Consider the following 13,484-nt stretch of genomic DNA (forward strand, 5'->3'; position numbering starts at 1 on the left):
GACGCCGGGGGATCGAACTGTGGTCCATCCAAGGCTAGCACAGGCAAGGCAGGCACCTTACCTCTTGTGCCACCGCCCGCCCCCCCTTTATTCTCTCTTGAATGCCACCAATAACATGTACTCTAGTATTTTTCTATATTTAGTTTTCCCCATTGAAATCATACTCCCTTCAGCCACTTTCCTATTTCTATTTCCTATTTCTAAGCCAAGCTTCTCAATCCAAGTATCCCAATCTTTGCTAACAACTTTCACAACGATATAATGATCTGCATTTACATGATTGTTTTTAAAATGTTTTTAAAATTCATTACTAGACTTGTTTTCTTGAACTATGCCTTCCTCCATTTTACCACGTTATCTCTAAAGGTTTAACACATAAATTATCACATACCAAGTCTTTAATATATGTTTCTTGACATCAAGATTCAATGAATTGGATGAATTAACATTCCTGAAGCCAGATATATATCAAACTTATTTTTCTTTGAATGGACAGTATTTTCTGAGTGAAAGAGAAAGCAATACAGATATGAATAATAAAGAAGTTTCAAAGATTGAATTAAATACCTTTTCAACAAAAATTCTATATTCTCTTTCTGACTAGCAAGTATAAATATTTATTTGTAAATAGAATGACTTCTCATGGGGAACAGTATAAGAATATTTTAAAATAAATCTAAAGAAAATGTAACCTTGGAAAAGTCTTGAGGATATAACTTTTCACTTTATAATTTTTTCAAATGACTTCTTGGGGGGCACCTGGTGACGCTCAGGGGTCCTGGCTATGAGCTCAGAAATCACTCCTGGCTTGGGGAACCATATGGGATGCTGGGAGATAGAACCGTGGTCCATTCTAGGCTAGCGCAGGCAAGGCAGACCCTTTACCCCTTGTGCCACCAGTCTGGCCCTCAAATTACTGCTTAAGAGAGAAGACATATCAAAAGGAAGAAGACCTAGAGGAAAATCTAAATGTAAACAATAATTCTCGGATATTTTTATTCTTTCTGTCCACCTCAGGATGAAATTTTAGGCATTTGAGTAAAATTTACAATTATTCTTCTTTTTATCATAACTTCTTTTTATCTCAAATAAATATATGACCAAATATACACAACTAAAAATGCAAGCCTCCCAAATTTTCTCTAAAAAGGAAAAACTAAGGATCTTGGTGTGGGGTATGGGGTGTGGGGAGGTGGTGACCATCCTCTAGAATTTTGATCTGCTGACTTGATGCTTTCTTAAGAAAATTCCAGCAAGGAGTGGTCTTCAATGACTTTTATTCTTGGCAAAAGACTTCAAAATAGGATAAAGTTTAAGATAGTCAATTTATCTTATTTAAATGTAAGAACTTTTTATAAAAACATGAGATATTGTTGATTTATCACAGATTTACAATGCTATGTAAGTTTAAGTTTTGCAATGCTATATAAGTATACAACGCTATATAACTTTACACTATTATGCACATACACCTTGCCTACATAGTTTTATAATTCTAGTGTTTCATACTGGTAAACTGCCTCCTCTTCCAGCCTCTTTTTCTTTTCTTCCCAGGTAACCACCTTTTTCTTTTTTTTCTATTAGTTCTTTTTTGTGGTGCTTTTTAAATTCTTTTGCCTTAGTTATCTATGTTTTTCTCTTCCTAGCTTATTTGTTATGTATCAATACCTTCCTATTTATTTCCTTTTTTCTGCATGTAAAATAAATAAAAACATAACCAAAATATCATCAGATTTTGCCTAAATCTTCCAAATGCAAAAACAACAAACTATTTGTTCTGCAAGACATATCTCAAACCTCACAAATGCAAAGCAAGGTTTCTATCTCCTCCTCCAGCTGGGTTCCACTTCCAGCCCACTAAATGCTACTACTTAAATAAAAGTAAATGATGCTTCCCCAGATAATTAGAAAATATCTCTTCTAAAAGCATTTACCTAGGACATTTGTAAGTATAATAGAGGTGTAAAATGATAAAGGTTAAGGACACTTATGTAAAGAAATGCCATGGGAAAATGTTTCCAAATGAAATCGTTTTTGTAAGTTAGCTTTGACTCACCTTTCTATTATTCACCTCCTCATTCCCTCTATTTTATTTGCCTCCTAGAGTTTTTCTTTTGATGACACCCAAGGTAAAAGTGCATTTGCAAATAGAAAAGCTTGGATGGGATCCAAAATGAATCTCATTGAACACTCCCACTTACCAGCCACAGATGAATTTTCTCTTTCTGACAATTTATTTGGTAAGTTGACAAGTTCATTTGGATAAAAGCAAAATCATATTTCATCTGGAAAATATATGAGGGGAAAACCTACAATGTGAAGCCAACTGAAGAAAACATTTTTCTTCCTTCCAAGTGTTTGATAAATGTTAGCTACTTTGCAAGCTTAGTGGCAGTTTGGACCTTGGATTTGTTGAACCTACTGGTCTTTTTTTTTTTTTATAGACAAGTACTGCAAGACTTGGAGAGCTTTGTGACTTGTTCAAGGCCATAGATAATTATCAGATCTGGGAATAAAAATAAATTCCTGCTATAGAGCTAATCCTTGTATTATAATAGCATGTACTAAACTATGGAATCATGAATCTTATGGCTTAATATTATACCTATTAAAGGGTGAAGTTTCTAAGATTATATAGCTCTGCTATAGGTTTCCTTTATCTGATTCCTCTGTTCCTGGGGGACTTAGGGCACCCTGTCAGGATAAACACTTGAACTAGATTTTGTACAAATTGTACAAATTATTTTCTGTAGAACTGTAACTGGGTGATATCATAAATTAATATGCCGATATAATTTATGCATTTCGGAAAAACATCTTGTTATAAAGCATTTTAATTGAAAACTTTGGCTATGAGTCAGCAGGGGCAATATTTTGGACAGGATAAGGAAGTTTTCTGTCACTCTTAAAAGCATTTTTCTTTTGCATAAGAACCATTATAGAAACATCTTTCACTCTGGATTAGTATTTGGAATATGGTAGACTAAGACAGTGAAGAAGCAAACATTTGGAATCACAAGATTCAGTGAGTGAAAGTCTATGTTTCTGCTTGGTTGCAGATGTCCCTGGGAGAGTTTGGTTCATTTTTATGCTATAATCTACCAATCACTAACTCCTTGATGTGTGATGGTTTACCAGAACATTCCCGGGGAGAGATTATTGTTTGTGGTACCTCTTTAATGTTCTACGTGCACCAAACCCACAATGTCAGGGGATTTAAGGTCAGCAATTATATTTTATTGGTCCTACTATGTACTTGGTAAATAGTAAGTAAAATAAATAATAGGCAGAAAAAAGTAGAGAGATTTTGTGGAAAAAGAGAAGCTTATCAATAGCTTTCTGAGTGACCAAAAGCAGCAGTCATTGCTGATGAAATGCCAATTATCTAATAGAATTGCCACATCTTATTTTAACAGCAAGGCTTTTCTTGTGGACACTGTCAAGTAAATTAGGAGGGTTTACCTTTCTGTTGGATCACTTAATTATTTGCTTAATTATATACCTCTATAGATTATTTTCATTTTATTTTATTTATCTTAATCTATATAGTCACCATAAAATCACAGTTATTCATGACTGGGTTTTAGGTATGCAATGTTTCAACACCAATTCCTTCAGTGTCCACTTACCTCCACCAATGCCCCCACCCCATTTGCTTCCCACCTGTCTGCTTCTAAGAGACTCACTTTTCTTAATACAAGTACTCCTCGATTAACAAACAAATTCTGTTTCAACTCCTTGGTCTTAAGCGAATCGGTCGTTAAGTGAGGAACTGCATGTATTGTATACAGTAGTACAGTATATGCATAGTACTTGACAATACAGTATTCTGAATAAGTAAAATAATGAGAAAGATCAAACTGAAAACTTCCACTTGTTTTAATTCGCATAAGTTGTATAATTTACACACAGTACTGCAATGTTCTACAGAATATAAAGTTAGTAAAGTAGGTACATTAAAGCACCAAAAACCACAGTGCTGTACTGTAGAGTGTACAAGATGGAAAAAGGATATTAAAATAAAATAAAATAATAAAATAATGGGTGAAGAGATGGTCCTAAGTGCAAGCAGTCGCTAAACAGGTAAGTTGTTAAGTGAGGAGTATCTGTATAAATTTTTACACTGTGGTTTACAGTACTGTTTCTGATAGGGTTTTGTACATGACACTTTACCAGCTTTCAATATAACCTACTCATCCTGGTTGAATGCTTTCCTCCCCCAAAGGCATTTCCTGCCCCTATCCCATCCTCTTCCTCAGCCCCATTAAGTAGCATGTTTCCTATCAGTTCTCATGCTCTTTGTTTCCATTGTCTTTGAGTAGCCATTATTCTACCATCATGTTTCTTTATATTCTTACATGAGAGAGATCATTCTGTGTTGGTGTCCCTTCCTTTGACTAACTTCACTCAGCATGATAGTCTCCAGGCATCTCTATGAAGCAGCGAATTGCATGACATTATCTTTTCTTATGGCCAAATGATATTCCATTGTGTATATGTGTCATAGTTTCTTTATCCAGTGATCTATTCTTGGACACTTGAGTTGTTTCCAGATTTTAGTTATTGTGGACAGTACTGCAAGAAGCATAAGGGTGCAAATATATTTCCCTTTTTTATTTTTGGGCCCTTAATATATGTCCTAAGAAGTAGAGTTGCTGGGTCAAATGGAAGCTCAATTGCTTTCATTTCTGAGGAATGTTCATATTTTTTCCTATAAAGGCTGAACTAGTCTGCATTCTCACCAGCAGTGAATGAGAATCTCTTCCTCCACACATCTGAGGCAGCATTGGTTGTTCTTTTTGATGTGTGCCAATCTCTGTGGTATGTTATGATAATTTCATTGTTGCTTTGATTTTTTATCTTTTAAAGATAAATGATGCAGAATATTTTGTTTATTTTGGCCATTTGTATTTTTTTCTATGAGGAAATTCTGTTTATATCTTCTCCCCATTTTCTGAAAAGGTTGGATGCTTTTTCTAATAAAGTTCTACCAGTAATTTTTATATCTTTGATATTAGCCCAATTTCAGATGATTGATCAGCAAACAATTTCTCCCTATCCATGGACAGTCCTTGTATCCTAGTCATCATTTCTTTGAGGTACAGAAGCTCCTTAATTTAATTTAATCACACTGGTTTATCTTTACTTACACTCAGTTGAGTAGGATTCTTTTTTAAAAATATCTATATCTGGGGCCGGAGAAATGGCATGGAGGTAGGGCGTTTGCCTTGAATGCAGAGGACAGTAGTTTGAATCCTGGCATCCCATATGGTCTCCTAATTGCCAGGAACAATTTCTGAGCATAGAGCCAGGAGTAACCCCTGAGCACTGCCGGGTGTGACCCAAAAACCAAAAAAAAAAAAATCTACATTTATTATATATGTGACAGTATCATTACATATTTTGCTCTATTCATCAGAACTACAACATAATTATAATGATAGGCACATATAAGTGAAGAATATTCACCAAAGACTTTTTCCCTTATAATAACTCCCTTTTCGGGTGAGAAAGATAGTTCAAGAATTAGGGTATTTGCCTTTCATGCAGCTTACCAGGTTTTGATCCCTGGAACTACACTGGATCTCCCTGAGTTCCACAAGTAGACTGTCTCGAGTACAGTTGAGCTTTGTTCATGAACTTAAATCTAAAAAAATTCCTTTCCTGCTTTGAACTTAACATTGCATGCTAACATCTCCAATTTGAGCTTTGGTGTCATAGTTATGAAATAAATTCATTCAGATTTTACTTATAATGGGGTAGAAAATTATCAAATATTTCTTAGGAAGTTAGTCACTTTAAGCAAATATGTCAGGATAATGATTAACCTCAGTTTTATTGTGGTAGATATACACAGTGGAATACTATGCAGCCATCAGAAAAATTAAGTCATGAAATTTTCCTCTACATGGATGGATACGGAAACTATTATGCTGAGTGAAATAAGTCATAGGGAGAGAGATAGACATAAAATAGTCTCACTCATCTGTGGGATTTAAGAAAAATAAAAGACAGTATTGTAATAATACCCAGAGACAATAGAGATGAGGGCTGGAAGGACCAGACATGTTATGAAGCTTACCACAAAGAGTGGTGGTGCAGTTAGAGAAATTGCTACACTAACAACTATCATGACAATGATAGTGAGTTATAGAAATAGAATGCCTATCTCGAATACAGGCAGGGGGTGGGGGAGGAGGTGGAAGGGGTTACTGGTGGTGGGAAGGTTGCACTGGTAAAGGGGGGTATTCTTTTTTATGACTAAAACTCAATTACAAAGATGTTTGTAATCATGGTTCTTAAATAAAGATATTTTTAAAAATTCCTATTATTTCAAACCTGACCAAGAAACAGAACTTCCTCTGGGAACTCTACACCAAAAATATGGTTACATGGGCAATGAAATTGCTGGGAAGCCAAGCAAGGTGTAGGCAGGTCCCAGAGAGATTAACAAAACAGGAAGAGCTGAAGCATTGTCAGATGAAGATTGTGTCAACAGACCCTAGATTCATATTGCTGAGCAGTAGTCTCTAGCAGAAGCTGACCATAAAGAGAAGAAGTAGAAGCCTGGTGGCATTTCATTCCTTCTGCTTCCCAATTTTCTATTTGTTCTTGTTTGGGGTCAAATGCAGACTGGAGGAAAAAAAAGGGTTAATCTCAGTTTTAACTTCTGGGTTCAATTAGTTGGAGAGCTGAATTCTTTTTCAGAGGTCTAACTGGATGAAATGTTGTTACGAAAGCAAATAAAGTTCCTGGAATATTATATGAATAGCTATCATTTCTTCCATCCAAATGTTGAACACCTAATTATAAGTCATGTATTGGAATAGAACAGAAAATATGATTAAGGCCTTAGTATAATAGAAAATAGATAAAATAATATCAGATTATGAAAACAAAGCAAGGCGATGTCATACTAACTGGAAGAATGGGCTTTCAACAGGTATAGAAAGCTTCTCGAGGACCTGACAACACAGTGGTAGGGTGTTTACCTTGCACAGAGCTGATTCAGGACAGACCGTGGTTCGAATCCCAGAATCCCCTGAGCACAGAGCCAGGAGTAACCCCAGAGTGATGCTGGGTTTGACTCAAAAACAAAACAAAACAAAACAAAAAAACAAACAAAAAGAAAGCTTCTGGAGAGCTGATAATTAAGGTGAGACCAAAATATAAGAAGCTGAGAGTAGTCAAAGATGAAGTCTAGTGATAAAGCTAGTGGCAAAGCTTATGAAGTTCCAGCGTCCCTGGTTTACAACAAAAATGGTGGCGGTGGCGGGAGGCTGGGAGTAGAGTAGGAGTCAAGAAAATTCTAAGTGGGGAAAATACCAAAAGCAAAATCCCAATGTCTTAACTGCATTTACAGGGGCTTTGTCTTCTTTTTAAATTTAACTAATTCTAAATATTTGTTTTATATCTACATTTCTAATAATCAGCATTAGTATTAAAGAGATTAATAGGCTGAAAATGCTAGGGGCCTAAGTTTTAACATTTGAATCCAAAACAGTTTGCTTTGTCAAGAAGTGGTGGCTTGGACTCAGTGGTACTCAAGTGACATGTGAAATGACCAATGGTGTGGTTCAGGCATGGTCCCTACCCTTGTCTATAGGTTACTATAAGGATCATAATTAGGTCCCAACATTAAGACATTGAAAGGTAAAGCACAAACCATTCAACAAATACTGCTGGACATTTACTAATGAACACTGGAGACACAGTAACTTCTTGAGTGAATCTCTTAGCTTCTTGTAGAGTGAGCTATAGGCCTCACTTTCTCTAATGTTTTACTTAAGGGGGTTGTTGTATGAAGGCAGCTTAGATCTGAAAGTATGTTAGGGGCAGAAGAGTCAGGGTGAAGATAAACTGAAGGAGAAAAATACATGATGAGATGGGTGAGCAAGTCACTGCTCCAGGCAAGGGAAACTTGACAGTACTGGGTAGTATAAACAATTGTGTGCTGAGGGAGTTGGGACTAACAGTTACTAACTGAACTCTGGATCCCATTGATTAAGAGTAGTCCCTGGGGACAAGAACTTTCCTGCCTTTCTGCACTGTGCTTTTGTACTCTCAGTAGATTCTCAGTGTGGTAGGGAAGAATTTCTATAGAGAAAGTAAAAATATGATGAATTGTCAGCGTGAGGTAAGTCTGAATTTATAGAGGATCATCTGTTATCACTTTTGCTAAAAGGAGCTGTGGACCAAAGAAGGTGACAATCTTACCAGAATGGAGGAGGGAGTTTGCCTCACAGAAGAAATAACTTCTTGTGAGGCTAAGATTTATGGTGGGAATGGGGAAATGTGAATTTGCTCTTTGGTCTTTTCTTAGTCTGATTCTTCTAGCAAACAAGGAATTAAACTTGGATAGAAGGGAAGGGTAGATATGGAGTTAGGATCACTTGGTGAGATGCTTTAATTTATTCTGCTGCAACACCTCCCTAAAAAATCCAGGCAGCCAGAAATCTATCCAGTTGGTAATTCCATCCTACCTGGTAGACAGTACTCTTGTAGACATACATCTGCTTTCTTTGGGAGATCCTGCAAGCCAAAAAGTTAGTCAAAAAAATAATTTACTGAATTAAAACGGTTTCTCTGATTAATGAGAAAAGTAGGGTCCTTATGCAATTAGTGCATAATAAAAGGTAATCATTACAAAGTCCGAGGCTTTTCATTATTTAAAATAGTAAAGTAGTAAAAGGTGGCAAGTTAATTAAGATAAAGGTATACCTCAACAAATTGTGGTTAAGAATGCAAGAAGAGGGGAGCTGGAGACATAGCACAGAGGGTAGGGCATTTGCCTTGCATGTGGTAGACGTGGGTTGAATCCCAGATAATCCCTCTCATCCCATATAGCCCCCCAAGCCTGCAAGGAGTAATTTCTGAGTGCAGAGCCAGGAGTAACCATGAGCTCGGCCAGGTGTGCCCAAAAATAAAAAAATAAAAAAATGCAAAACATAAATCAAAGTATTTTAAAAACTAAGTACATTTAAAAGCATGCTAGTCATAGAATATAAATCAGAGAAAGTAATAGTTTTGTGCTCTCATAACTCATCTTCTAATTGACTTTGGGAAAAAGCACACTGAATGTCAGTAGAAATTAGCAATAAAATGGAAAATCTTGGAGGTAATTGAAGTTCTGAGCATCTGCTTTCTCCCCAGTGAAATGCGAATAGTACTGACACTTCATAGCTGGTTGGGAGGATTAAATGGGCCTTGTGGGAAAGAGGTCCATAAACTTCAAGGTAGCAAAAACATTACAATCAATCTAGAGTTTGAAATGTATTTGTATCAACTTAAATTGTTGAAATAATTGAACACCCACTCTACTTATTAAAGAAGCAATTTCTGTTATTTGAACATTGTTGAATGCAAAGAATTTTCAAGTAGCCAAAAATCCAACAGTATGCAAATAAGTTTATGGATGCCCCAAAGAATGAAACATGCTTTGCCTCAACTTGGCATTACAGCATTTCAGACAACAGCTCTGGAAACCATATTTTTATTATTTCTACTACTACTACTACTACTACTACTACTACTACTACTACTACTACTACTACTACTACTACACTTAATAGTCTGCCTGAATCCTCCTTCTGAATGGGACCTTGACCGGCTAAAGTTGTAACTAACATATTCCTTTTATATTATCAATTTCTCATTACTTTATATTTGTCCTAGCTCTTTATGCTCATTGGCTCTGATAGTTTTATTTTTTACTAGAAGACATTATTTTAGGATTTGTTTTTTTTGCCTATGCCTTCTGGTTAAAAAAATCTTCCAAACACTACAAAATTAGCCAGGTATTTTAAAATACAATTTAAGATTTTAAGACATAACTTCGTGAAATAGGGTTGATATTTTATTTTAGGTGTATTTCCATGAAGAATACCTAAAATTTTCAGAAGTTGGCACAGATGAATATAGGTCTGAATTGATGGATAAAACAAAATGAAGTATTTAAGAGATTGAGAGAGACCAGTGACTGAAACTGACACAAAAAAGAAAATTATCTTTATTTAAATTTAAATGTATATATCCACAATTTCTTGAAGGGGCCAGGGTCTTCCAAAATGGTGCTCATGGGGCCACTCCAAATGATACTGTAGTTCTATGTATGCTTCATTGCTTGGGCTGGTGATGCTGAGGATCAACAAGTTTACCACTGGTATACTTAGGGGGACCAATGACTGATGGTACTTGGGAGGCCATTGGGGTACAGGGCATCAAATTTGAGTCTTTCTGCAGGTACTCTGACTCCTGAGCTATTTACTCAGTCCCTTCCCACTGTTTCTTATTTACATCTCTACACAGATTTCTGTGCTAAGTAATTACTCCTGGAGGACTGTGGGACCATATGGGATGCCAGGGATTGAACCTGGGTTGGCTGCATGCAAGGCCAACACCCTACCCCAGGGGTCTGCAACCTTTCAGACATAAAGAGCCACTTGGACCCGTTTCCGAAGGAAACTGGGAGCCGCAAAACCATTGCAACATTTAAAACAAATATAACACTGCATATATTGTTTCTTACCTTAATGCTATATACGTCACCAGGTACGGCTGCCTCCATTGGCTCCGCTCCTCAGCTCCGCCTCACTGCTATAGATATAGCGGAGAGAAGCGGAGCTGAGATTAAAGCAGTATTTTTTTTTTCTGACATCGGCTCCGGAGCCGCGGCAAGCCTTCAAAAGAGCCGCATGCGGCTCCGGAGCCGCAGGTTGCCGACACCTGCCCTACCCTCTGTGTTAACACTTCGGCCCCTGTATTAAAATTTTTTTGTTTTGGGGTCACACCCAGCAGTGCTCAGGGGTACTCCTGGAACTGCACTCAGAAATTGCTCCTGGGAGGTCGGAGGACCATGTGGAATACCAGGAATCAAATTCTGGTCAGTCCTGGGTCAGCCACGTGCAAGACAAATATCCTACCTGCTGTGCTATCACTCTGGCACCTATCAACAACCTTTTAACTATTTCAAGACAATTTAATTTAAAAAATGGGAGAAGAAAAAAAAAAGTGTTGGCTGACAATTCCCTTTAGGCCCCCCATAATTGTTGCTTCTTTTGAATAGCATATAGAAGTTGAACAAGACAAATGAGGAAAAAGATCTAGACTAGTTAGTCTCTGATGGGTGCGTCCATTACCACCCCAGCCTGTTCTCAACCACACAGGATGAGAAACAGAGCTAAGGAGCACTCAGATATCCACGCTCAGAAAAGATGAGCATAAAATCAACTAACAAATGTGTATATTCACGGCAAAAAAAAAAGAGAGAGAGAGAGAAAAGTGTGAATGACAATGGAGAGTGCTTCATTTCTTGATTATCTTCTGCATCATGGCTATCATGTTAAGATTTTCTGTTATAGTGCTGGCCCAGTTTGAACATGGCGGCTGCATTTGTGGGTGTGGTTACAGCTGCCAGGCTTTCCCAGAAAAAAGAAGTTATTGAGGAGGATGCCTGCTCTTGCTCCAACAAAGAGCCCTTGAGATATCAGCCCCCAACAACCAGCACACCTAAAGTGTGGTCAGTTCTGCGTCCAGCAGGTAATCAAAGAGGGCCAGTGATAAGGCAAGCTATCAGGGAAATGGTAATTCTAGGTGATGGAGGCAACAAGCATGGCATTGCAGTTCCTATGTTTGAACTAAGTTAGCTCTATAGACTCACTTTTTTCTCTCATGAAATGCAAATTGAGCCATGAAAGATAATGACTACACTGGCTCATTTAGCACAAGGCTGGCCATCTTAGGAGAGGAGAGTGAGCAAAACCCCTAACCTGATGAAACCATGATTGCTGCTTCCATCACCCAGAATCATCATTTTCCTAATGGCTTGCCTCATCACTGACCCTCTTTGATTCCCTGCAAGGATGCTGATCGGACCACATTTCAGGTACACTGATTGTTGAACTGATATCACAGGGCTTTTTTTGGGAGAGAGTGCAGTCACCTTCCCCATATCTTCCTTCTTCTGGGGAAGCTTGACAGCTGTAACCACATCACAATGCAGTTGCCTCGTTCAAACTGGTTCTTCTTTCAGGAGACCTTGCAGTTGAGATATGCCCTTAGAATTTGTAGCTCTCTAGCTTTGAATTTCTGGACAACTTCATTTGTTTGACGCTATAATCCCTAAAGGAACACCCCCAATTTAACAGACTTGACATATATCAATAAGACCTTAGCAAGCCATTATATTAATAACTTCATTGGTGATACAATAATTTTCACAATTGCACTTGTTACTGTACTTTTTCTTTTATTCTCATTTCTTCCATTATTTTTTCTTTCTATTTTTTTAAATAACTGTTTTTACTTATTTGGAAACAAATGCACTATGATCAACTATGTCAACTGTGTGATGCATAAATTAAATTAAATTAAAATAAATTAAAAAAAAGAAATAAAAGATTTTCTGGGCTGGGTTCAGAAGACTCAACATGCCAGGACTTCTGGGTATCTTCAACTGGTATGTTGGGGGCTCTGGGCAGGACAGCTAGCCATAGGCCTCCTGGGCTGACCACTTAGTCCAGGGGACTGAGATTCCCCCACACCAGGTGAGTCTTCAGGCCATGCTTGGTTAATTGGGCCCTGGGGAGAGGGGGGATAAATTCCTCCATATGCATCCACAAACTACAGAGGCAGGGCTGTGCTTGGAAGACTCCACATGCCAGTTCTTCTGTTTCTCTTCAGCTGGTATGTTGGGGGCTCTGGACAGGACAGCTAGCCATAGGCCCCCTAGGCTGACCATTTACTCCAGGGGACTGAGATCCCCCACGCCAGACTGGACCCCATTCAGGAGTTTTCTTCTTACTATTATTCATTTTCAAAAGCTCCCGCGCGACATATATACTTTTTAACAACACCCAAAAATATTCTTAATTCTCGACTGTTTTTAGGAAAAGAAATGGAATTCCCTAGATTTGGAGGATAATATTCAAATAGATCTCTAAAATCAGTGTATGTGTAGACATGACTTCCTATACAGTGGTCCTCTCTGACTACCAAGCGGAATCTATAAACAAGTCATCTATACAATGTATATATCCCCTCTGATATATTTCCCCTCCTCCACACAGAGTCCCTTCTACTCCCTCATCTCCCAATCCGGATTCGTTATCTTCCTCTTTACCCTCAGTTCTTTAATTTGTTAGGCACCAAGACCAACCTCCTGCCCCAACAGATTCTGCCCTTTCACACACCCCTACAAAGCTCATTATTGCTCCTTAACTCTCTCACCCTCAACCATCAGTACCCCACATTTACCCTTTTTAACTTCAGTACTACACAGTTCTAATCACAGACCAAAGTCGTGCATTGGATTTAACAACCCCCAACTATTTCAAAATACATAAAATGGACCCATATGTCTTTTGAATATTTTATGTGTATTTTCTTTAACAGCTATAACTCTTTCTAAATATTATTTTACCGTGACAATTCTACCCACTGTTTATCTTGTCTTCTCTTTGTGAGTTGTTCAGTAAGGAATTTTG

The 13,484-nt window shown here is 37.6% G+C and overlaps 1 protein-coding gene across 2 annotated transcripts in view; it reads left to right on the forward strand.

Annotated features, from left to right (window-relative positions):
- Positions 1 to 2,118: 2,118 nt before the first annotated feature.
- Positions 2,119 to 13,484, forward strand: part of NR1H4 (nuclear receptor subfamily 1 group H member 4) — an 82,777-nt gene continuing 71,411 nt past the window's right edge. For both annotated transcript variants that reach the window (XM_049782820.1, XM_049782821.1), the window contains exon 1: positions 2,119 to 2,240. In XM_049782820.1, coding sequence (XP_049638777.1) covers positions 2,162 to 2,240 — 79 coding nt within the window. In that variant the 5' untranslated portion in view covers positions 2,119 to 2,161. The remainder of the gene's footprint in view (positions 2,241 to 13,484) is intronic.

The sequence above is a fragment of the Suncus etruscus genome, chromosome 11, assembly GCF_024139225.1.
Source record: "Suncus etruscus isolate mSunEtr1 chromosome 11, mSunEtr1.pri.cur, whole genome shotgun sequence".
NCBI classification, from domain to species: domain Eukaryota; kingdom Metazoa; phylum Chordata; class Mammalia; order Eulipotyphla; family Soricidae; genus Suncus; species Suncus etruscus.